At 38.1% G+C, this 26,453-nt stretch overlaps 1 protein-coding gene across 1 annotated transcript in view; it reads right to left on the bottom strand.

The window, feature by feature from the left end:
• Positions 1-578: 578 nt before the first annotated feature.
• The window catches only part of DEPDC1B (DEP domain containing 1B), a 91,704-nt gene continuing 65,829 nt past the window's right edge, over positions 579-26,453 (bottom strand). Inside the window, exons 8-11 of the mRNA XM_027520380.1 lie at positions 15,063-15,229; positions 12,248-12,424; positions 6,664-6,849; positions 579-1,580 (exon numbers count right to left, since the gene is read on the bottom strand). Of these exons, the coding sequence (XP_027376181.1) occupies positions 1,419-1,580; positions 6,664-6,849; positions 12,248-12,424; positions 15,063-15,229 (692 nt within the window). The 3' untranslated portion in view covers positions 579-1,418. The remainder of the gene's footprint in view (positions 1,581-6,663; positions 6,850-12,247; positions 12,425-15,062; positions 15,230-26,453) is intronic.

The following is a 26,453-nucleotide window of genomic DNA, read 5'->3' as shown; positions in this document are numbered from 1 at the left end:
AGACGTTGAAGTCAATTCTACCTTGGGGAATAAATAAAAAATAAATAAAGCAAAAAGTCCTTACTCTTTACTCTAAACACAATTCCAAGGTCGAAGAATAAATGCCGAAACACTAACAATTTCCCAGTACTTTCCTTATTGGCAAAATAAAGAGTACTCAAACCAAAAGGAACACTTCTTTTCATCTCTGAGGGGGCAATATCAGAGTCAATTGCAAGAGGCATTTTGCTACAAAAGAACAGGGGCAGATCTCAAGTGCAAGGAAAAATTAGTCCAAACAGCAGAGCAAGCCAACTACTGAGTGTTGCTCTTTTAGCTTTTTGGGTAATCACTCTTTAGAAAAAGCCTTCAGATGCTCTATAATTTAAGTGTACCACTATTTGCAAGAGGGCAAAGCAAAGCAAAAGAAACAGACAAATCATCTCCTATTGTAAGTCTAGTACAAAAGCCCAAACTCACTTCTTACTTTATCATAGAAATAAATGATTGATATGAAAACACTGGCTAAGGCAATGATACTTAGCATTTGAAGATGCTCACTGACTGACCTAAATAAATGTCAAAAAAGAAACGCCAAGTAGAGTATTAAAAAGAATGGCTTTTATTTACATTCCATTTACTTTAAAATGTTAAGGACGTTGGGGAAAATATACTTATAAAGGAAGTAGTCTCATTTTACTTAACCCATTTGTTTTTCATGAAACAACAAAGATTTGACTTAGAATCACAGGGCTAATGAAACTGAAAGAATTTATCCAGTTTAATTTTCCATCTTTAGCCAAGACTGAAATTATACCACTGTAGGCACAAGAAAATCTACTTCACATACAAATAAACACCAACTAATATGTACATCACAGAAGAACGAGCTTTCATAAAATCTGTCACAACATCCAACAAATCTGCAATAAAAGACACAGCTACTGTAATAAAGAACATGAAGAATCTTGGTGCAACAGTGAAAAACAATTTATATACCAGAAACCACAACTGGCTATTAGGTCAATAGCATCACAGTAACAGTACCCAGTGTCTTTCTCATTCAAGTATATACGAGACTCTTCAGTCATGATCATCACAGACATCAGTAACTAGGAGGTACACACAAATATTTTACAAACACAATAGAAAACAACAAATAAAAAAATGAAGACACCTTAAATTTTTAACAATTACAAACATGTTAACATTACCACTATATATAGTTGTCTCATTATTTTTAATAGATTGGTACCCTTTAAAAATAGCACTGAGTTTTATAAAAATACTGATAATGGCTCAATGTTTCTTGGAGTCAGGAAATTTTTGTATTTATAATTCAGTAGTCTGTGGTTTATGTGCCTCGTTCTTCCATCACCAGAATCCTATAGCCAATCATTTACTCAAAACAACAGCAACAACAGGTCTCTATCCAAGTATTACATCCGAAAACTTCTAGTTCTTTGAAATGGTTGGAAGGGGTTTTTTAGTGCCCACATCAGCAGCTGTGGTTTTGCTTTAGGTTTTTCAGGAAACAGAAGAGCTTCACTTTCTGGTGTAGGAAATCGTTCTTGATAGACTTCAGGATATGATTTTTGAAACTAAAAAACAAAAAAGATCCAAGAAGAGTCAAAAAGAAAAAAAAGATAAAAATCAATAAAATTGGGCACTGTAATTTTAAAATAACTTTAATAATTTTAAAATAAGTTTCTGATCTAATACTTTCCTATTTTTGTTTGGTTTTAATATTTACTGCTTTCCATCAGAAGAGAGAATAAGAAGAAAACAGATCACAAGTTCTCATCAACACAAATCCATCTCTTTTTGTTAAATAAATCACTGAATTCCACTTTCTATAGATCTGATTCATCTTTAATTTGATCTAATGGTCAAATAAATGTCTCACTTAGTCATACCTCTTAAAATTTCTCCCCTGCTAACTATAAATAGACCTCCCTTCTAAAACAGTTACAAGTAACTCTGACTGATGCTCTACATGGTTAAAGAAAATGTTAAAAAAAAATTTCCCTATCTCCCTGCTTCTCCAACTCAGCCCCACCAGCTTCTGCCCAAATGGAAGAAAAAGCATACTGGTATACACTATTTTACAAAAATTTTATGAATAAGGAGTATGTATTTCCTTTGATCCTCACCCCTGAACTCTTCTCCAAAACTGCTCTGAGAAAAATACAATGGGAGTCTAGAAACCTCATGCCCTATGTGTGTATACATGCCCTATGTATATATATGTATACATACATGCCCTATGTAACTCTCATGCCCTATGTATACATATGTGTACGTATATGGTGTGATCAGAAATTAAGCTATGCAGGATTCAGTCTCTAAAAATAAATACCATTGACTTGCTCTTGAATCAATACTTTAAAAATGATGAAGATAGATTCTGAACTAACACAACACTGTAAATCAGCTACACTTCAATTTTTTTAAAAAGATCAAGTTAAAGGTATTCTCAGTTGAAAACTAGTCAAACTGTTGAAAACCTTGTTCTTTAATAGGAACTAAACTTTTAATGATGCCAGAGGAAAGAAACCAATTTGATACTGGCTTATCTAAAACAGAAGACTTTCAAAATTCTGGACATTTTACACTTGTGAACTCAGTCTGATTTGCCTTAAAAAAAAAAAAAAAAAAAAAAGAAAGAAAGAAAGAAACTGTCCCCATTTATAGCTTCTCTGAATTCAAAGCAACTGCTCCACTAATTCACATCATCAGTTCAGTTCAGTTCAGTCGCTCAGTCGTGTCCAAAGCTTTCTGACCCCAGGACTACACCCTGTCCATCACAACTCCCGGAGTTTACTCAAACTCATGCCCTTTGAGTCGGTGATGCCATCCAACCATCTCATCCTGTGTCATCCCCTTCTCCACCTGCCTTTAATCTTTCCCAGCATCAGGGTCTTTTCAAATAGTCAGCTCTTAGCATAAGGTGGCCAAAGTATTGCAGTTTCAGCTTCAACATCAGTTCTTCCAATAAATATTCAGGACTGATTTCCTTTAGGATGGACTGGTTTGATCTCCTTGCAGTCCAAGGGACTCTCAAGAGTCTTCTCCAACACCACAGTTCAAAAGCATCAATTCTTTGATGCTCAGCTTTCTTTATAGTCCAACTCTCACATCCATATATGACTACTGGAAAAACCATAGCCTTGACTAAACGGACCTTTGTTGGCAAACTAATGTCTCTGCTTTTCAATATGCTATCTAGATTGGTCATAACTTTCCTTCCAAGGAGTAAGCATCTTTTAATTTCATGGCTGCAGTCACCATCTGCAGTGATTTTATAGCCCCCCAAAATAAAGTCTCCCACTGTTTCCCCATCTATCTGCTACGAAGTGATGGGACCAGATGCCATGATCTTAGCTTTCTGAATGTTGAGTTTTAAGTCAACTTTTTCATTCTCCTCTTTCACTTTCATCAAAAGGCTCTTTACTTCTTCACTTTCTGCCATAAGGATGGTGTCATCTGCATATCTGAGGTTATTGATATTTCTCCCGGCAATCTTGATTCCAGCTTGTGCTTCTTCCAGCCCAGCATTTCTCATGATGTACTCTGCATAGAAGTTAAATAGACAGGGTGACAATATACAGCCTTGACGTACTCCTTTTCCTATTTGGAACCAGTCTGTTGTTCCATGTCCAGTTCTACCTGTTGCTTCCTGACCTGCATATAGGTTTCTCAAGAGGCAGATCAGGTGGTCTGGTATTCCCATCTCTTTAAGAATTTTCCACAGTTTGTGTGATCCACACAGTCAAAGGCTTTGGCATGGTCAATAAAGCAGAAATAGATGTTTTTCTGGAACTCCCTTGCTTTTTCGATGATCCAGCGGATGTTGGCAATTTGATCTCTGGTTCCTCTGCCTTTTCCAAAACCAGCTTGAACATCTGGAAGTTCATGGTTCATGTATTGTTAAAGCCTGGCTTGGAAAATTTTGAGCATTACTTTACTAGCATGTGAGATGAGCACAATTCAGCAGATAGTTTGGGCATTTTTGGCATTGCCTTTCTTTGGGATTGGAATGAAAACTGACCTTTTGCAGTCCTGTGGCCACTGCTGAGTTTTCCAGATTTGCTGGCATATTGAATGCAGCACTTTCACAGCATCATCTTTCAGGATTTGAAATAGCTCAACTGGAATTCCATCACCTTCACTAGCTTTGTTTGTAGTGATACTTCCTAAGGCCCACTTGACTTCACATTCCAGGATATCTGGCTCTAGGTGAGTGATCACACCATCGTGATTATCTGGATCATGAAGATATTTTTTGTATAGTTCTTCTGTGTATTCTTGCCACCTCTTCTTAATATCTTCTGCTTCTCTTAGTTCCATACATTTCTGTCCTTTATCGAGCCCATCTTTGCATGAAATGTTCCCTTGGTATCTCTAATTTTCTTAAAGAGATCTCTAGTCTTTCCCATTCTATTGTTTTCCTCTATTTCTTTGCACTAATCACTGAGGAAGGTCTTTTTCTCTCTCCTTGCTGTTCTTTGGAACTCTGCATTCAAATGGGTATATCTTTCCTTTTCTCCTTTGCTTTCGCTTCTCTTCTTTTCACAGCTATTTGTAAGGCCTCCTCAGACAGCCACTTTGCTTTTTTGCATTTGTTTTTCTTGGGAATGGTCTTAATCCCTATCTCCTGTACAATGTCACGAACCTCCCCCCATAGTTCATCAAACACTCTATCAGATCTAGTCCCTTAAATCTATTTCTCACTTCCACTGTAGAATCATAGTGAATTTGATTTAGGTCATACCTGAATGGTCTAGTGATTTTCCCTACTTTCTTCAATTTTAGTCTGAAATTTGGTAATAAGGAGTTCATGATCTGAGCCACAGTCAGCTCACAGTCTTGTTTTTGCTGACTGTATAGAGCTTCTCCATCTTTGGCTGCAAAGAATATAACTAATCTGATTTCGGTGTTGACCATCTGGTGATGTCCATGTATAGAGTCTTCTCTTATGTTGTTGGAAGAGGGTATTTCCTATGAGTAGTGTGTTCTCTTGGCAAAACTCAATATTATTAGCCTTTGCCCTGCTTCATTCTGTACTCCAAGGCCAAATTTGCCTGCTACTCCATGTGTTTCTTAACTTCCTACTTTTGCATTCCAGTCCCCTACAATGAAAAGGACATCTTTTTTGGGTGTTAGTTCTAAAAGGTCTTGTAGGTCTTCACAGAACCGTTCAGCTTCAGCTTTTTCACCATTACTGGTTGGGGCATAGACTTGGATTACCATGATATTGAATGGTTTGTCTTGGAAATGAACAGAGATCATTCTGTCATTTTTGAGATTGCATCTAAGTACTGCATTTCGGACTCTTTTGTTGACTATGATGACTATGTTGACCATGTGGGACTCTTGTCCACAGTAATAGATATAATGGTCATCTGAGTTAAATTCACCCATTCTAGTCCATTTTAGTTCTCTGATTCCTAAAATGTCAATGTTCACTCTTGCCATCTCCTGTTTGACCACTTCCAATTTGCCTTGACTCATGGACCTAACATTCCAGGTTTCTATGAAATATTGCTCTTTACAGCATCAGACCTTGCTTCCATCACCAGTCACATCCACAACTGAGTGTTTTTGCTTTGGCCCCATCTCTTCATTCTTTCTGGAGTTATTTCTCCACTGATCTCCAGTAGCATACTGGGCACCTACTGACCTGGGGAGTTCATCTTTCAGTGTCCTATCTTTTTGCCTTTTCATACTGTTTATGGGATTCTCAAGACAAGAATACTGAAGTGGTTTGCCGTTCCCATCTCCAGTGAACCACATTTTGTCAGAACTCTTCACCATGACCCATCCATCTTGGGTGGCCCTACACAGCATGGCTCATAGTTTCACTGAGTTAGACAAGGCTGTGGTCCATGTGTTTAGATTGGTTAGTTTTCTGTGATTGTGGTTTTCAGTCTCTCTGCCCTCTGATGGAGAAGGATAAAAGGCTTATGGAAGCTTCCTGATGGGAGAGACTGACTGAAGGGGAAACTGGGTCTTGTTCTGATGGGCGGGGCCATGCTCAGTATATCTTTAATCCAATTTTCTGTTGATGGGTGGAACTGTGTTCCCTCCCTGCTATCTACCTGGGGGAGGTAATGAAGATAATGGTGACCTCCTTCAAAAGATCTCATGCATGTACTGCTACACTCAGTGCTCCCAACCCTGCAGCAGGCCACCACTGACCCACACCTCCGCTGAAGACTCCTGGACACTCATAGGCAAGTCTGGGCCCGTCTCTTGTGGGCTCACTGCTCCTTTCTCCTGGGTCCTGGTGTACAATGTTCTGTTCGTGCCCTCCAAGAGTCTATTTCCCAGTCCTGTGTAAGTTCTGGCAGCTCTATGGTGGGGTTAATGGTGACCTCCTCCAAGTGGGCTTACAATAAATTCACATCAAACCACATATCAAACCCAAGGACAAATATTAGAGAATAGCCTCATAAATGAGGATCTCAATAATGGTAAAAGATCTACAGTGGAGACTAAAGATCTGGAAAACTGACCACAGTTGTGTAAAGTAATACATAAAATGAATAATAATACTTTCAAAACTGCTCTGTCTCAGAAGATAAGATTCATGTGAAATCTCTTAAAACAGAGAATAAAAAGGAAAAAACAACATAAGAACGGTAGGGAGAAGAAATGACTTAGGAAGAATACCCCTTTTACCTGCTTCAATTTTTTCTTCTTTTCTTTGCTGGAGAGTTTGGCATCTGTGATGACTTCCTCCAACAAGGCTGCCAGAGGTTCCTGGGAGCCATATGCTCTTTGGTATTCAAATTCCTCTGGGCTGATTTGACGGCAAAATGATGGAGCAGATAAAGTAATACCCATGTCAGCTCCTGGGTATTTTATCTGAGGCAAATGGATTATTAGTGAAGTACATTTTCAAATAAATTACAAAAATTAATTCAGATAGTACAGCGTATCTCCTAGAAGGAATGCTATGACATTCATGGGGAAAACTCTATAATGAAAAGTAAAAGTGTTGTGAAAATAACAATACTACCAAATGTAATATACAGATTCAATGCAATGCCTATCAAATTACCAATGACAGTTTTCACAGAACTAGAACAAAAAAATCTCACAGTTCATATGGAAACACAGAAGACCCCTAATAGCCAAAGCAATCTTGAGAAAGAAGAATGGAGCTGGAGAAATCAACCTTCCTGACTTCAGACTATACTACAAAGCTATAGTCATCAAAACAGTATGGTACTGGCACAAAACCAAATATAGACCAGTGGTACAAGATAGAAAGCTCAGAGATAAACCCATGCACCTACGGTTACCTTATTTTTGACAAAGGAGGCAAAAATATACAATGGGGCAAAGATAGTCTCTTCAGTAAGTGGTGCTGGGAAAACTGGACAGCTACATGTAAAAAACAAAATTAGAACACTTCCTAACACCATACACAAAGATAAACTCAAAATGGATTAAAGACCTAAATGTAAGACCAGAAACTGTAAAATTCCTAGAGGAAAACATAGGCAGAATACTCTATGACATAAATCACAGCAAGATACTCTATGACCCACCTCCTAGAGTAATGAAAATAAACCAAAAAATAAACAAGTGGGACCTAATTAAACTTAAAAGCTTTCACAGCAAACTATAAACAAGGTGAAAAGACAACCCTCAGAATGAGAAAAAATAATAGCAAATGAAACAACTGACAAAGAATTAATTTCAGAAGTATACAGTCAACTCATACAAGTCAATACCAGAAAAACAAGCAATCCAAACAAAAAATGGGCAAAAGACCTAAACAGACATTTCTCCAAAGAAGACATACAGATGGCTAGTAAACATATGAAAAGATGCTCAACATTGCTCATTATTAGAGAAATGCAAACCAAAACTACAATGAGATATCACCTCACACTAGGCAGAATGGCCATCATCAAAAAATCTACAAACAATAAATGCTGGAGGGGGTGTGAAGAAAACGGAACTCTCTTGCACGGTTGGTGGGAATGCAAATTGATACAGCCACTATGGAGAACAGTACGGAGTTTCCTTAAAAAACTAGGAATAAAACCACCATATGACCCAGCAATCTCACTACTGGGTATATATGCTGAGGAAACCAAAGTTCAAAAAGACACATGTAACCCACTGTTCACTGCAGCTCTATTTACAATAGCTGGGACATGGAAGCAACCTAGGTGTTCATCAACAGATGAATGAATAAAAAGGCTGTAATACATATATATGTGATGGAATATTACTCAGCCATTAAAATGAATGCATTTGAGTCAGTCCTAATGAGGTGGATGAACCCAGAGCCTATTATACACAATGAAGTAAGTCAGAAAGAGAAAAACAATTACCATATACTAACACATATATATGAAATCTAGAAAGACAGTACTGATCAATCTATTTGCAGAGCAGCAATGGAGACACAGACATTGAGAACAGATTATGGTCACAGCTTGTCGGGAGGAGGAGAAGGAGAGGGTGGGGGGTATGGAGAGAGTAACATGTAAAATAGATAGCCAGCGGGAATTTGCTCTATGACTTAGGGAACTCAAACAGGCTCGGAAACAACCTAGAGAGGTGGGATGGGGAGGGAGGTGGGAGGGATGCTCAGGTAGGAGGGGACATATGGAGGTAAACCTATGGCTGATTCATGTTGATGTTTGATGGAAACCAATGAAATGCTGTAAAGCAATTATCTTTCAATTAAAAATAAATAAATTTTAAAAATTAAAAAATAAAATGAATTTATAAAAAAAGTCCTTCCATAATGACAAAAAAAATTCATATAAGCCACAGTTTTAAACAAGAGTTTTTGCCTCTTTAAACCTAAAAGCCATTTTCATAAGCAAATAAACCTTGTGCCCTCTACTAATAAGATCTGAAACTTACACATAAACTAACAAACATGTTGACTAAAATGATTCCAAACACACAAGACGAGCTATGTATAGTGCATATATATATATATCTCACCTACTGTTCTTCTGTGGTGGATAAGATTCCTACCATTACATTCACATCTTTGGTTTAAGGTTTTTTTTCCAGAAGCTACAGTTAAAAATAAATGTGTTGCCAAGAAGGGGTATTTCATCAAGTACATTCCATGCCTTGGCACCAGTTTACCAGGTCATTTAGACAACCCGATAGAGAAAGAGAGAGAGAGAGAACAGACCCATAAGGAAAAGGGGCACACACTCAACACTTAATTTTTATTTGAACCAGAAGTCTGGAAAAAGCACCAGAAGAGCCAGAATAAACGGTGAGGCCCAAGTAAAATGTACCAGGCTGAAGCCTAGGAAATGAGAAAAATAACAGATACCTATGCAAGAGGAAAAGAGTTACAGACGAGGCCAACAGAAGGTAGGTGTCAAAAACAATGCAGATCTCACTGCTTATCTATCCCAGGGTCAACCATGAAACACCAGAACATTCCAGGTAACACTTCATTTTCAGAAAGGCATGACCCCAAATATTATATGACAGAGAGGTCTATGTGAGAGAAGAGAAATCTATAGATTCTGAGGGCAAAAACAAACAACTTTTTGGCTATTTGAGTGTGTACTTCTAAGAGAGAAAATGTAACTGGACAACCAGATAGTTATTGATTTTATTCAGGGCCATTGCTGTGCCCCTTCACAGGATCACACTGCTCTGCAGTTAAGTTCATCACCTCTCAGCCTTCTGCTCTTCAGCTGACAGAGAAGAGCTCACAGGGCTGTGCGGTGTGAACACACAAGTCCAAGACACAGAGCAACAGAGTCACTGCCTGCAGTGTTGCTTGCAGAAATGCAGTGAAAGTTATTGTGTTTTCCTTTTTATTTTTATTTTAAAGTTTGGCTCATAAAATATCAAGGGGAGGTGGGAGATTAAACTAAAACAACAGTAAGATTATATTTTCACTCATTCAAATGGCAAAGGTATGTATGTTAATAAATAATACCCAAAGTAGGCAGGGGTGTAAAGAAATGAATACTTTCTTACCAATGATGGGAATGCAAACTGAAACAATCACTCAAAACAGAAATTTGACAGTATGCAATCAATGTTTAACACACATTCATGATCTTTGACCATGCAATGCCACGCCTAGGAATTTATTCTTAGAAAATAATCAGAGGAGCTAAACAAGAAAAAAACTTAGCTATAAAAAAGTTACTGTTATAATGCTTGCACAAGAGAAAAAAAATGAAAACCATCTAAATACTAAACCAAAGAAAAACATTTAAATAAAATATGGCATATCTCTATTATAGAATATTATATTACTAATTATAATGATATTATAGAATATTAATTATAATGATTCTATGGAATAATCTAACAATAATGTTAATAATAACAACAGCAGTACCAAATGAGGGCTTACTGTGTGATAAACATTATTCTAAGCACTTCATATGTGTTAAACCATTCAATCCTCAAGATAGCCCTAGAGGTAGGTATTAACTATTGTTATCCCATTTTATGGATGAGAAAAGATATGTTCAGACAGATGCTAAAGCTGAGAGACGTTGTGTGTGTGTGTGTGTGTGTGTGTGTGTGTGTGTGTGTCTCCTTAGTTGCTCAGTCGTGTCTGACTCTTTGTGACCCTATGGAGTGCAGCCCACCAGGCTCCTCTGTCCATGGGGAGTCTCCAGGCAAGAATACTGGAATGGGTTGCCATGTCCTCCTCCAGGGTATCTTCCCAACCCAGGGATCGAACCTAGGTCTCCCACATTGCAGGTGAATTCTTTACTGTCTGAGCCACCAGGGAAGCCCACGAATGGGAGTGGGTAGCCTATCCCTTCTCCAGGGCATCTTTCCGACCCAGGAATCGAACTGGGGTCTCCTGCATTGCAGGCGGGTTCTTTACCAGCTAAGCTACCAGGGAAGCCCCAAGAGACATTATAAAACATGCCATAGTCACACAGCTAATAAAGGGCACATCAGAAATTCAAATACCATTTAGCTTGAGTCTGTGCTCCTGGCCATTTTGGGACAATCAAGAATATTTAACGATGTGGAAACTTTTCTTGCTGTATTGTTAAGAGAAAGTAGATAACTTTCTTATAAACTAAGTTATAAAAGAGGAATAAAAGAGGGAGAGATGGAAGGAAAGGAGGGAGAAGGGGAAACAGAAAAACATCTAAAAAGACTCTAACACTGACTTAACATTTAGAGTTACTCTGATATTTTGGGTGTATTTTCTATATTTTCCAAATTCTTTCAACATATTAGGTTGGTAATTACCAAAAACTAGAAAAAAAAAAAAAACTTTGATTTTAATTCTTAAATTGCACATTAAAAAACAGGTAAGTATTTAATGATACTTTGGGGGATAGCAGTTCACTGGTCTTTATTTGTGGAGCCTCAAAAAATGCTTAATGAGAAAGAGATCCAGTCATTCAGAAGGAGCCAAGCAGACCTTCTGCTTGCCTTTACCCAGAGTTCCTGCTCCCACAGGCTGACATACAAACTCTACTGTGGGGCCCACATGATAGTAATACATTATAGTTCTTTTGCATCATTTTAATATAGTAACCACAATGACAATAAAAACTATAAAAATAGCTACCTTTGAAAAAGTATCTGCCATATGACAGACATCTGTGCCAAGGATTTTATAATGCAGCATCTACTCTTTACAACAACTTCATAGAGTAGGTATGGACTATTTTAACACTTGCAGAAACTGAAATCCAGAGGGGTTAAGAAACTTGCTCAGAACCAAACAATCAGGAAAGTAGGGAGCCAGGGGTCTGGCCCAGGTCCTATGGCTCTGAAGCCAGGTGAGTCCTTCTACCACTCTATGGCTTATGGCGAGGCAGTATGGCAGGGTAGTTCAGAGCACTGATTCTGCAGAATGAGTTCATCAATGTGAATCCTAGCTCTGTAACCTTGGACATATTACCTACGTTCTCTGTCCCTCAGCTTTCTCATTCAAAAAATAGTGTCTAGGTGGCAAGGCTACTGTGAATCAAGGCATTATTCCACATAAATCACTTTCATCAGGAAGTATACGCAGAGTCTGAACCAACCCATTTAAGGAATTTGCAAACAAAAGTATGCAGCATTGATTGGCACCACAAAACCTAGTGGGTATTCCAGACATTTTTCAAAGACAAGAACAAACACATGCGGTGCCTACAATGTACCAAGTCCAGTTGTAAGCACTTTGTACAAATTAACTGAATCTTCATTAACAAAAACGCCAAGAAGCCTAGCAAATGTACATGACTTTTGGCAGGCAATTTTATAGGGCTGGTAACATCCCTTCCTTTACCTGGACTCTTCGTAGATGGGCCACACGCTCCTCTATGGAGGTCTGCAAGGCCAAGGGGACTTTCAGAATCTCTTGGTAATTGTCCATCAGAAATGTCACCAACCTAGCAGCTAGTAAGTCATCCAAGTCCACTTCATCTTTGGAACACAAGATACAATGGGAAAATGTCTGAACCATCTTAAAAAAAAAAAAAAAAAAATGAGGTTAAGGGAGTGAATTTTTAAATAAACACAAGATGAGGATTTTGTTTTGGTTTGGTTTCTTACCTGCTCTGAACTATTTTTCAAAAAAGAAACTGACTAGTCAGTGAGAAATGACCCACAGGACAGAGTGCCCATCTTACCTGTCACCTGGACACACCTGGTCATCTCAGATGGGGTAATCTTCTCATCAACCAGCAAGAACAGAATGTGCCTCATATCTCACAGGGACTTAGCAGAGATGCTTGTTTGAGCAGTTTTTAAAGACATCTCCTTTTATAGATGTTTTAAATATATATTAAACAAGTTCTGAAAATTATTATCACCATCATGACTTGAATCCATGTAGCACTCAAGTTCAAAGTACTTTATAACCATTTAGCCTAATAATATCCTAATTTCATTATTATTTTACTTAAAAAAAAATCAGCTATCACAATCTGTGCTTCAAACATCATAGTTTTTCCTAGTTAACTGTTATTTTCTCCAGGATTTTGTAAGTGCATTGATAATCATCTTTGATCAAAACCATCAGAAGTGCATTAAGTAATGAAATATAAAAAATATAGCAGTTGCTTCCATAGAATTCATTTTAACTACTCCATTCTTAATACAATCCTTTCAGTTCAGTTCAGTTCAGTTCAGTCGCTCAGTCATGTCCAACTCTTTGCGACCCCATGAACTGCGGCACACCAGGTCTCCCTGTCCATCACCAACTCCCGGAGTCCACCCAAACCCACGTCCATTGAGTCAGTGATGCCATCCAACCATCTCATCCTCTGTCGTCCCCTTTTCCTCCTACCCTCAATCTTTCCCAGCATCAGGGTCTTTTCCAATGAGTCAGCTCTTCGCATGAGGTGGCCAAAGTACTGGAGTTTCAGCTTCAAAATCAGTCCTTCCAATGAACACCCAGAACTGGTCTCCTTTAGGATGATGGATTTTTTTCCCCTTTTCCTACAAATTTTATTGCTGACAATCTTATCTCAAAACCAATAAGCATGTAAATAAGTCAGGCAGAGAAAGACAAATACTGTATGATATCAGTTATATGTGGAATCCAAAACATACAACTAACAAATACAACAAAAAAGAAACAGATTCATAGACACGGAGGAAAAAATGTAAGGCTACCAGTGTGGAGAGGGAAGGAGAGAAGGGCAATGCAGGGGTAAGGGATTAAGGATTACAAACTATTATGTATAAAATAAGCTACAAGTATATATTGTAATATATATATTGAAGAAGAAATATCACCAATATTTTATAACTATAAAAGGACTATAACCTTTACAAATTGTAAATCACTATATTGTACACCTGCAACTTAAATTGTACATCAACTATACTTCAATTTTAAAAACACCAATACACATGACATAATGTAATTCTGTTTAATAAGACTTCATTTCATCCACCTACTACAGGGGATACTTTATCTTCACTCACGTACATGCACAGAGGAAGAGACACACACAGACACTCTTTGTCCGGGGACTCTAGCCCCCAGGGATTTGGGAATCCCTTGAAATTGTATGCAAATTTTACATATACATTCTTCTGGGAAATAGATGCAAAGACTCCTTTAGCATTTCAGAAAGGTCCATTAGCCCACCTAAATATCCACCTACCATAAGAGTTAAGAATCACTCTCCTGGGCACTGACTGGTCCTCTGACCTTGTGCCACACCTCCAAAAGTGGGCCAGTGAACCCTCAGGCATACACAGTGGTCCAACAGCATATGGAAAGGATGTACATACCAATGAGACAATTTTGCTTTGTATTTTCTGAGGAAAATTAAAAAATTTAAAACACACGCTGACATAATAAAGGAGAAATAAAAATCAGCCTACTTTTTTAAGGAAAATTGAGAATATATTAAGAAATATCCTCACTCATGGACGCTTGGATCATAGCCTGAAAGATACACATTTTCTCTCTCTTTCCAAGTTGTCTGGTCCAACTCTATTTCATTTCTTCGTTTTTTAATCTATGATGTATGGTGCATCTATCCTACTAGTTATAGTAACAAAGACTTTGCAGCCCTTTTTGTCATGAAGGAGAGAATGTGTTTCTTGAGAGGCCAGTGATCTTTCCTGACCACACTTTCTTCTCTTTGTGCTGACGGCAGGCAGGATGCAGCAGCTATCTCTACACTCAGAGTCTACCCCTACTCATTCTTTACTTTTCATTACGTTCTTTAATACTTTGGCCACCTGATGTGAAGAGCTGACTCACTGGAAAAGACCCTGATGCTGGAAAAGATTGAAGGCAAAAGAGAAGTGGACGTCAGAAGATAAGATGGCTAGACAGCATTGCCAACTCAATGGACATGAATTTGAGCAAACTCCAGGACATAGTGAAGGACAGGGGAAGCCTGGCATGCTTCCGTCCATGGGGTTACAAAGAGTCGGACATGACGAAGGGACTGAACAACAAAAAATGTTCTTTAGTCACTAAGACCAAAAGAATAATACCAGCCTGAGTGTATTTCAAGCCATGGCTCCTTAAGCCAGCCTGCCTTGTACCTTCCTCTGGTTGCCAAATTAGTAAACTTGACTCGAGTGAATTTTATCCCCAAAACCCCAATCCTCTTAGATGTCAGAAATCAACCTACCAGTGTTCGGGTGCCAAAGCCGTCACACAGTGGTGGCATCTCCTTATTTAAGCAGATCCTTGCCATCATCCTCATCAACAGCTGTAACTTTCTCCTATTTTCAGGGGGCAGGAGGAGGCAGCAAATTTGAAAGGCTTCGATGGCCATTTTCTCTTTCTGTAACAAACCTGATTTAGGGGAGGAAAAATAAAAGGTTTTACTCCTTTAAAAACCTATAGCCTACCTGACTCTATTATGGTCACATTTTTATAAAATATGTATTACTAAAATTATATAAAGCACGTTCACATGTTCAATTATACTGGGCTAATTGCTACAGATCCACTGTCACAACGAGCATAGAAAATACAAACCATCAACTAGGCATGGCAAATATATAAAACAAACACAGCCATTTTTCCCTCCCACAACTTGACAGTTAAAACTAAATTTTCATAGCATTCTTTCCCATTGAATCAAGAGCAGTCAGGTTAAGCCTAAGGTAACACACTCAATACTCAGATAGTGTAAGAGACCCAAGATAGCATGGGCAAGAACATGAATGTGCCATCCCTGTCCTGAAGTCTCCCCTTTTGTACTATTTCCTTATGATGAGCAGGGTCACCATATTTCCTGACTCTCATGGACTAAATAACAGGACTAATGCTCTTGGAATCATTCTACTCACTGCCAAAGACTCTACTTCTAAATAACATCTGTCAAATAATCGTTCCTCCCAATTAAGCTATTTTTTCTAGCTAAGTGTGCTGATTCAATTGTGTTACATGTCAACCCTCCTCAGCCAGTATGATTTTGCTAAAATTTAGGGTATTCTAATACTGTGTTCTCTTCAACCGTATTTGTCCATCTTCAAGCCTTCTAAAGAGATGAAACTGCTTTCACCAATGTATTGGTCCATATCCAACATTTTCAAGTTCCCACTAGTCTCTGACTTAAGAGACCAAATCACCTTTTACATTCAGCAGATATTTACTGGCCACATACAACATGTCAGGAACAATGCTAGCTCTCTTTGAAGAGCTTGTGCACTGTGAGAAGAGGCCCATGAAGTAGCAAAATGTGAGGGGCGCTGCAAGAAACATCTGCAAAGGGCATATCAGGGAAACTCTAAGTCACTCAGCAGGACAGTAGCATAGGCTGTGAGAGCCCAGTAGAAAATAAGCTAAAAAGGTCGGTAGAGATGAGATCTTGGAAGGTCTTGAATGCTAGACTAAGGACTGTGTGAAGAAAAGTTTAAAAGGAAAAGGAGCTGGGGAGTGATGGGAAAATACTCCAAGAGTTTTGGTGGTAACTCTGTAAGGACATTTGAGCAGAGATCCAAAGAAAATGAGAGTAAGCCTGGTAAATATCACAGAGACAAATTTTCAAGGTGAAGGAAATAGCAATTACAAAGATTATGACAAGGGAATATGTTTGGAATGTTTGAACAGCAATGAGAGTAGTGTGAAGACAGAGCAGAGTGCAAAGAATATTCAAGTCAGAAACGAGGAAATTAGAGAGGAAATTTTTATGGAAACAAAAAAGACTCTGAATGCCTCAAACAATCTTGAGAAGGAAGAACAAAGCTGGAGGTATCGTATACCCTGATTTCAAACAATACTACAAAGCTTCAGTCATCAAAACAGTATGGTACTAGCACAAAAACAGACACACAGATCAATGGGACAGAACAGAGAGCCTAGAAATGAACCATACTTATATGGGCAATTAATCTACAATATAGGAGGCATGAACACACAATGGGGAAAAGACAGCCACTTCAATAATTGTTTCTGGGAAAACTGGACAACTTCATGCAAAAGAATCAAACTGGACTACTCTTGTACTATGCATAAAAATAAATTCAAAATCAACTAAAGACTAAAATGTGAGACCTGAAACCATAAAATTCTAGAAGAAAATAAGCAGTATGCTCTTTGACATTAGTCTTTACTATATTTGAAGAGATACGTCTCCAAAAAACAAAAGCAAATTAGACAAATGGGACTACCTCAAATTAAAAGGCCTTTGTGCAGTGAAGAAAACTATCAACAAAATGAAAACTCCAATTATGGAATGGGAGAAGATACTCTCAAAAATTAAAAAACAGAACTATCATATGATCTTACAATTCCACTCTAGGGTATTTATCTGAATAAAACAAAAACACTAATTTATAAAAGATGCATGCTCCCCTGTTCCATTCCAATGTCAATTGAAGTGCCCATCAATGGATGAATGGATAAAGAAGGTATGAGTGTATGTAGATACAAATATAGATATTGGGTTAGCCAAAATGTTCCTTTGGCTTTTAAGTAAAAATAAAAGACACACTTCTCATTTTCACCAAGAACTTTACTGAACAATGTATTCGCCATTTTGTTCCACTACCTTCTGCCATTTTTTCAGGCAACATCATAATCCCATCTTCCCAAAACTTTTTATCTTTTTGAGCAAAAAACTGTTCCAGATGCCTTTTACAGTCTACCAGGGAATTGAAATTTTTGCCATTAAGAGAATTTTGTAAAGACCAAAAGAAATGGAAATCCAAAGATGCAATATCTGGTGAATATGATGGATGAATCAGAACTTGCCAGCCAACTGTAACAGTTTTTGCCTGGTCATCAAAGAAACAGGAAGTCTTGTGTTTTCCTGATGGAAGATAATGCATTTTCTTTTGACTAATTCTGGACACTTTTTGTCAAGTGCTGCTTTCAGTCAGTCTAATTCAGAGCTGTACTTGTTGGAATTAATTGACTGGTTTTCTGGAAGAAGCTCATAATAAAGGATTCCCTTCCAATCCCACCATATATACAACATGATCTTCAGAAGGCAAGAAGGCCCCTGGTGTGGTAGGTGGTGGTTCATTTCATTCACCCCATGATCTTGTCTATTCCTTATTATATAAGATTTCTTGATACAAATTAATCTGACCAAAGTAAAGCATAAAAGCTTTTTACCTTGTGATTACAATCAAAAGACAAGTCAAAGACTATGAAATTATATTTCCCAGACTTAAGGATTAGTACCTAGAATGTATTTTTTAGAATGACAAAAAAGAACCAAAAGAAAAAAATTGAGTAAAAGATAGAAAAAAAATTTACTCAAGAAGAAACCCACATGACTAATAAACAGTAAGAAGATTCCTTTTCATACCCATCAGATTAATAAAATTAAAGGACTGGCAAGGAAACAATCAAATAGGAATATATCACGAATGGATGTGTAAATTGCCAGGACAACTCTGGAAAGCAATTTGCTAGAACCAGTAAAGACATGAATATCAAACAACTTAGTGATTCTGCTTCAACATACACAGAAATGCATGGATATCTTTGCAACCTTGCAAAATGTACTGGGTCAGGATGGCGGGCACATGGATGTCTATTATACCACCCTCCTTCCAAACAGTACTTTTGGTGAAAATTTAGAAATTAAATTGCAGGGTTACTTTCTTTTTGCTGTGCTGGGTCTTCGTTGTGGTGCACGGGTTTCTCGTTGCAGTCACTTCTCTTGCTGCAGAGCTTGGGCTCTACGGCACACTTCAGTAGCTGCAGCTTATAGGCTTTGTTGCCCCGCAGCATGTGGTCTCCTCCCAGAGCAGTGACTGAACCCGAGTCCTCTGCATTGGTAGGCAGATTCTTCACTGGACTTCAATGGACCACCATGGAAGTCCGGCAGGGTTACTTTTTAAAGTGCTATTTGAGAATGTTTTCTTTCTATGAACAATACCACCAACAACAATGAGTACATTTGGCACTAGATCTTGGCTTATAAGTATCATTCTCTACAAAAAGAAACCAAGAATTCTTAAAAAAATGGCTGATTCCAGGGTTGGTAACAGAAAGTAAAACTTGAGCCTGGTGGTAAAAATAAAGTGCTTCAAGAATGCTCGGAACACGGCAAAAGGCTACATGAGCCATTCTGAAGGAACCCCTCCCCCGGGATTCCAAATACATGTGTATTAGACTGTGCTGAAGAACTGATGCTTTTGAACTGTGGTGTTGGAGAAGACTCTTGAGAGTCCCTTGGACTGCAAGGAGATCCAACCAGTCCTTTCTGAAGATCAGCCCTGGGATTTCTTTGGAAGAATGATGTTAAAGCTGAAACTCCAGTACTTTGGCCACCTCATGAGAAGAGTTGACTCATCGGAAAAGACTCTGATGATGGGAGGGATTGGGGGCAGGAGGAGAAGGGGACGACAGAGGATGAGATGGTTGGATGGCATCACTGACTCAATGGACGTGAGTCTGGGTGAACTCCGGGAGTTGGTGATGGACAGGGAGGCCTGGCGTGCTGTGATTCATGGGGTCGCAAAGAGTCAGACACGACTGAGCGACTGAACTGAACTGTGCCAAGTCACTTCAGTCATGTCCAACTCTGTGCAACCCTATGATTGTAGCCCGCCAGGCTCCTCCATCCATGGGATTCTCCAGGCAAGAATACTCGATTGGATTGCCATGCCCTCTTCCAGGGGATCTTCCCGACCCAAGGATCAAACCCAAGTCTACTGGGTCTCATGGATTGCAGGCAGATTCTTTACTGTCTAAGACACCAGGGAAGTCCTGTAATTAGACTACTTGATATTATCCTATATGTCATGGGGCTGTATTCAATTCCCTCTACCCCTAGTCTTTTTAACTCCTAAAGTCCAATTTGGTTCTTTCTTCTTTGTTCTTTTTTTATGAGATTATCTTTTTTTAAAAAAACACATATACAATTGGTTTTGGTATATCCACTAAATTATGCCCATTACTACCATCTTAATTCTAGAATGTTTTTGTCACTGCAAAAAGAAATCTCCATACCTATTAGCAGTCACTCCTCGTTTTCTCCTCCCCTCAGTTCCTGGAAGTCACTAATCTCTATCTCTATAGATTTGCCTGTTCTGAATATTTCATATAAATGGAATCATACAATATGTGATTTTTTTGGGTCTGGCTTTTTTCACTGAGAATGTTTTCAAGATTCACCCACATTGTAGCATGTTAACAGTACTTCATTCCTTTTGATGGCTCAACAATATGCCATTGTATAAATATACTGCTTTTTTTGCATTTCTCATTTGATGGACTTGTTTTTTGTTTTTTTTTTTAACTATTCTGAGTAATGCTGCTATGAACATTCATGTACCGGTTGTAGTGACATGTACTTTCAATTGCGCCTTGGGTATGTGCCTAAGGGTGAAACTGTTGAATCACATGGTAACTCTATGATTACCTTTTTAAGGAGCTACAGAACTGTTTTACAAAATGGCTCTGCCATTTTATATTCCCACCTGTAATATATGATGGTTCCAATTTCTCTACATTCTCATTAATACTTGTTCAGTTCAGTTCAGTCGTTCAGTCGTGTCCGACTCTTTGCGACCCCATGAATCACAGCATGCCAGGCCTCCCTGTCCATCACCAACTCCTGGAGTTCACTCAAACTCACGTCCATCGAGTCAGTGATGCCATCCAGCCATCTCATCCTCTGTCGTCCCCTTCTCCTCCTGCCCCCAATCCCTCCCAGCATCAGTCTTCTCCAATGAGTCAACTCTTCGCATGAGGTGGCCAAAGTGCTGGAGTTTCAGCTTTAGCATCATTCCTTCCAAAGAAATCCTAGGGCTGATTTCAGAATGGACTTCAGAATGGACTGGTTGGATCTCCTTGCAGTCCAAGTGACTCTCAAGAGTCTTCTCCAACACCACAGTTCAAAAGCATCAATTCTTCAGCGCTCAGCCTTCTTCACAGTCCAACTCTCACATCCATACATGACCACAGGAAAAACCATAGCCTTGACTAGACGGACCTTTGTTGGCAAAGTAATGTCTCTGCTTTTGAATATGCTATCTAGGTTGTTAACCATCTTTTATATATAGCCATCCTAGTGGGTGTTAAGTGGTATCTCATTGTGGTTATGATTTGCCCTATTTTGAGGACTATCACCCTAGAGATGCACAGCTTAGTGTGTATTCAGCCACAGATTCAAGGAGATTCCCATGCAGAGTCATGGAGCTTTTCCTATATATAATTGCTTTATATTAGTTTGCTAGTGCTGCCATAACCATATATCACAGATCAGGTGGCTTAAACAATAGAAATTTTTCTCTCACAGTTTTGGAGGCTAGAAACTATGATCAAGGTTTCAGTAGGTATGGTTTCTCCTCAGGCCTCTCTCTATGGCTTACAGATGGCTGCCTTCTTGTTCTGAGCTCCATGTCATCCCTCAATTTGTCCAAAATTAATCTCCTCTTCTTATCAGGATACCAATCATATTAGACTAAGGCCAAGTCACACAGCTTTTAAGTGGAGAAGCTGGAGCTTGAACAAATAATAATAATTTAACAAATAATTAACAAATAATTTCTGCAAATTATTCAAAACATTCAGTTCAGTTCAGTTCAGTCACTCAGTCGTGTCTGACTCTTTGCGACCCCATGAACTACAGCACTCCAGGCCTCCCTGTCCATCACCAACTCCCAGAGTCCACCCAAACCCATGTCCATTGAGATGGTGATGCCATCCAACCATCTCATCCTCTGTTGCCCCCTTCTTCTCCTGCCCCCAATCTTTCCCAACATCAGGGTCTTTTCAAATGAGTCAGCTCTTCGCATCAGGTGGCCAAAAGTCATGTCATTTATATACTCAATATTAGGAAAGTGGAGATGCAAGGACAATGGTAAATGAATTAGAACCAAATGACTTTGGAAAAACTACTCAACTCCTTTAATCTCCACTGAGATTTTCCTCATCTGGAAATGGCAATAATACTAATACCAATCTCACAGGGGTATTGTGAAGGTTACAAAAACAGTACTATAAAAGTGTGTCCAAAATTTTGAACAATACTCTTTTTATTCACAATGTACAAGAGAATACCTGTATGTTTATTAAAATTAAATACAGAATTCAGGAAGACTTTATACATGTCAAGGCTTGATTCTATAAGTATCAGTTCAGTTCAGTCACTCAGTGGTGTCCAGCTCTTCACAACCCCGTGGACTGCAGCATGCCAGGATTCCCTGTCCTTCACCAACTCCTAGAGCTTGTTTAAATTCATGTCTATTGAGTCAGTGATGCCATCCAACCATTGTGTCCTCTGTTGTCCCCTTCTCACTGCCTTCAATCTTTCCCAGCATCACGGTCTTTTCAAATGAGTCAGTTCTTCACACCAGGTAGCCAAAATATTGCAGTTTCAGCTTCAGCATCAGTCCTTCCAATGAATATTCAGGTTGATTTCCTCAAGGATTAACTTGTTTTATCTCCTTGCAGTCCAAAGGACTCTCAAGAGTCTTCTCCAACACCACAGTTCAAAAGCATCAATTCTTCGGCACTCAGCCTTCTTTATGATCCAACTCTCACATCCATACATGACTACTGGAAAAACCATAGCTTTGACTAGATGGACTTTTGTGAGCAAACTAATATCTCTGTTTTTTAATATGTTGTCTAGGTTGGTCATAGCTTTTCTTCTAAGGAGCAAGTGTCTTTTAATTTCATGGCTGCAGTCACCATCTGCAGTGACTTTGGAGGCCAAGAAAATAAAAGTCAGCCACTGTTTCCCCATCTATTTGTGTTTTCTTTCACTTTCATCAATAGGCTCTTTAGTTCCTCTTTACTTTCTGCCTTAAGGGTGGTGTCATCTGCATATCTGAGGTTATTGATTTCTCCCGGCAATCTTGATTCTGGCTTGTGCTTCATCCAGCCTGGCATTTCGCATGATGTACTCTGCATATAAGTTAAATAAGCACAGCGACAATATACAGCCTTGATGTACTCCTTTCCTAATTTTAAACCAGTCTGTTGTTCCACGTCCAGTTCTAACTGTTGCTTCCTGACCTTCATACAGGTTTCTCAGAAGGCAGGTAAGGTGGTCTGGTATTCCCATCTCTTGAAGACTTTTCCACAGTTTGTCTGGCAAGTATATAATGTTTATTTTCTGCTCTGATGTCGAGAACACTATAGGTGCTAAATTTAGTATATTAAGTGACTGAAAATACTTGGGAGATCAGTTATACCACTATTTTGTCTGTTTAACAATCAAATGAGATTTTGAAAATTCTGCTCCCCTATCTTGGAAGACTGAACATTACTGAATGCCTTCTAGGCCCCAGTTACTATATATTAAGCAATTTTATCTGTTCACGTTTAATCATTTTGACTATCCTGTAACGTAGGAAATATTGCCCCATTTTGCAAACAAAACCAAAGCCCAAAGCAGTTAAGACCTTTAGACTTTTCTCATAGCTAAGATTCAAACCTGTGAATCCCTTAAATATATAATTAACAACTTCCTCTCAATGAGTCCAATTTGGTTTTAATTTGGTATTAAAAGTGAATGGTCAGCAATTATTAATTATCAATTAAAACTCTCTACTTAATACCATACTCTGCTGCTAAGTCACTTCAGTCGTGTCCAACTCTGTGTGACCCCATAGATGGCAGCCCACCAGGCTCCCCCGTCCCTGGGATTCTCCAGGCAAGAACACTGGAGTGAGTTGCCATTTCCTTCTCCAATGCATGAAAGTGAAAAGTGAAAGTTAAGTCGCTCAGTCGTGTCTGACTCTTAGCGACCCCATGGACTGCAGCTTCCTAGGCTCCTCCATCCATGGGATTTTCCAGGCAAGAGTACTGGAGTGGGGTGCCATTGCCTTCTCCATACCATACTCTACATACATATTAACATACGGCAGGAATAGAGATGCAAACGGAATGGAGAATGGACCTGTGAACACAGCGGGGAAGAAGGCAGAATGAATTAGGAGAGGAGCACTGCCATGCATACACTGCCATGTACAGAGCAGCTAATGGGAAGCTGCTAAAGAAGGAAAGGGAGCCCAGCAAGGTGCTCCATGATGACCTAGCGGGGTGGGTTGTGGGGCTGGGAGGGAAGTTCAAGAGGGAGGGGATATATGTATACATACAACTGAGTCATGTTGTAATTATATTCGAATTAAAAAAATTTTTAATTGAAATTAAAACTAAGAACAACTAACATTCATAATGATAAACCTAATTTATAAAGATGATGAAAATAGCTAACATTTATTAAGCATCTTATTATGAATCTAATACTATTCTAAACTCTAACAGTATCTCATTTAATCTTTACAATAATCTCTGTGAGGTAGATACTATTATAATTTTTATTTACATATAAAGGAAAATGAGGCTTAAAAGAGTATATCATTTGCCCAAATCACACAGTTAGTCAATAATAGAGAAGAATTTGAGTCCAAACAGTCTGCCCTAAATACCAGCCAATTACTTCCTGAGGATAAATTCATAGGAACAGAAATGTTGGTTCAAAGAATATGCACAAATATTCAATAAACAGATAGACAAATAAAATGGCATTAACTTGAGGCAAGGATTAGAGAATGAAAAGAATGGAGAATTTCTCAATGAAGCTATATTTGAAACTAGCTCTTTTACAAGAGAGTCCAGAAAACCATTTTCTTGAGACTTCAAAATGAAAGCTGGTTTTAAAATAAAAATGATTGCCAGTTCCCCTCCCACAAAGTAAAAACAGAATGGAGTTTATCCCTGAAGATTAGGGATGAAAAACTGAATAGCCCTATAAAACATGAGCCATAGGTAAAAGGTATTTTTATCTGAATGTAAAGGACAAGTCATGTGATTTTTTCAATCATGTGTAAAGGATGAACCATGTGTGAAAGGCAAGCATTTTTCAGTTATCTATTAATACCAGTCATATCTGAACAATATTTTCTGAGAAGTCTTCACTGTGGGGACAATCACATAAGATTGTGGGAACCTCACGTAAGTCCCCACAATCATCTTACTATGTAGGTAGGTAGAGTATTGTTTTCCAAAAATGTTTTACTACAACTAAAATTAAGAAATATATCTTCTATCACAATAATATATATACAAATACATAGATATTTAAAACAAAAAAGTTTATAAATATGCCTACTCGTATTATATACAATGTACTCTGACATTTTATACACTATTCTATGGGTTTATCTGTTTGTTTTTTTTTAATGCTGTTCTACTATATAGAATTCACATCCAACATGATAGTTTATGAAACAATGGCCTATGAACTACTAAATTTGAACTGAGGACTTCATATAACAAATATCCAGGAATACACAGTCAGAAGTCAAACAGATATTCTAGCCTTGAATTTAGGAGGTAGATCTGAGTTGAAGATAAGAACTGAAAATCCTCCTGGGTAGAGGTGATCCATGAAGTGCTATAGATGTGATCAAAGAGAAGATTTGATATTTCTATAATACTTAACTCCTTCTGGGCATCCTGTCCCAAGGATATTATTTTTCAATCTGTTCAAATGTCAACATTTTTAGCTCTGCCTTTGAATCTTGGAGTGCTCTGTATTGCTTTCCTTAGTTCAAATACATGTAGGAATACTTAAATTTCCAAAAACTTTAATTTGAGCTGTCTGTTTCTATTTCCTAACTTCTTTCTCATTACTAACCATTACCTAGTCTTTTTTTTTTTCTCCCTTGACGAAAGCACACTACAAGATTCAGGAAAAAATGACTGCAAGAGAATTTAGCTTTCAAATATCCATGACAGTCTACAGTTGAACTTGAAACATCTTCAACAAGTACTTGAAGTACTCACTGATTTCAAAGAGCTTCTTGATTTTTGTTTAAGGTTCACAGAGTTTCAATGCTTTAGCTATTTTATTCTTTGGACTCATCTCATTTTGCTAAATAAAAACTAAAAGAGTGATTTTTTCATCTTTCATTATTTCTAAAATCTCATCATCACAAAATCAATGAATCCTCCTTCTCTTGAGAAAATAACAAGGGCCTTCTAGAGCCGCAGAGGTAACTTGTTACTGCCACTTCAGAATGATACAATAGTGCTTATCCTAATTATAGACTATGAAGCTCTATCACAAATACTTTTACATAAAAAAAATCTTCCTATCATTTGAGAGAAGGCATGGCTAGATAGCAACATATGATTATCCTATCTCAACTTATGCATTGTTCCAATACTTTGTAGTTTTCAAAATGAAACAAACAAAAAATATCTAATAGAGAATGTGTTACCCATCACTTTAAGTTCCATATTTTCCTACCCATAAGTATGATAGGCATTATTGCTATTTATCACAATGAGAAAACAGGCCCAGAAAAGAAAAGCAATTTACCAGAGTGGGTACAACTAGGTCAACAAACCAATAAGTTACCTGGGCTTCATGTTTTCATTGGTGAAATATGAATAAAATAATGAAAAAATAAACTAGTCACCAAATTACTTAAGCAATTCATCTGAGACTTTTTTCAATCAGAGAAACACTCTGTTATTTAGCTGAACTAAGGATAAGTGAATAAATAATTAAATCTCAAAGAAACCCAACTGCTCCTTATGAAAGTAATAAAATAAAAATCAATGGGAATTTGTAATGTTCTATGTTTTAGAA

The sequence above is a fragment of the Bos indicus x Bos taurus genome, chromosome 20 (genome assembly GCF_003369695.1).
Source record: "Bos indicus x Bos taurus breed Angus x Brahman F1 hybrid chromosome 20, Bos_hybrid_MaternalHap_v2.0, whole genome shotgun sequence".
Lineage (NCBI taxonomy): Eukaryota > Metazoa > Chordata > Mammalia > Artiodactyla > Bovidae > Bos > Bos indicus x Bos taurus.
Note: the sequence above shows the minus strand (reverse complement) of the source record. Positions and strands in the feature narration are given on the sequence as shown.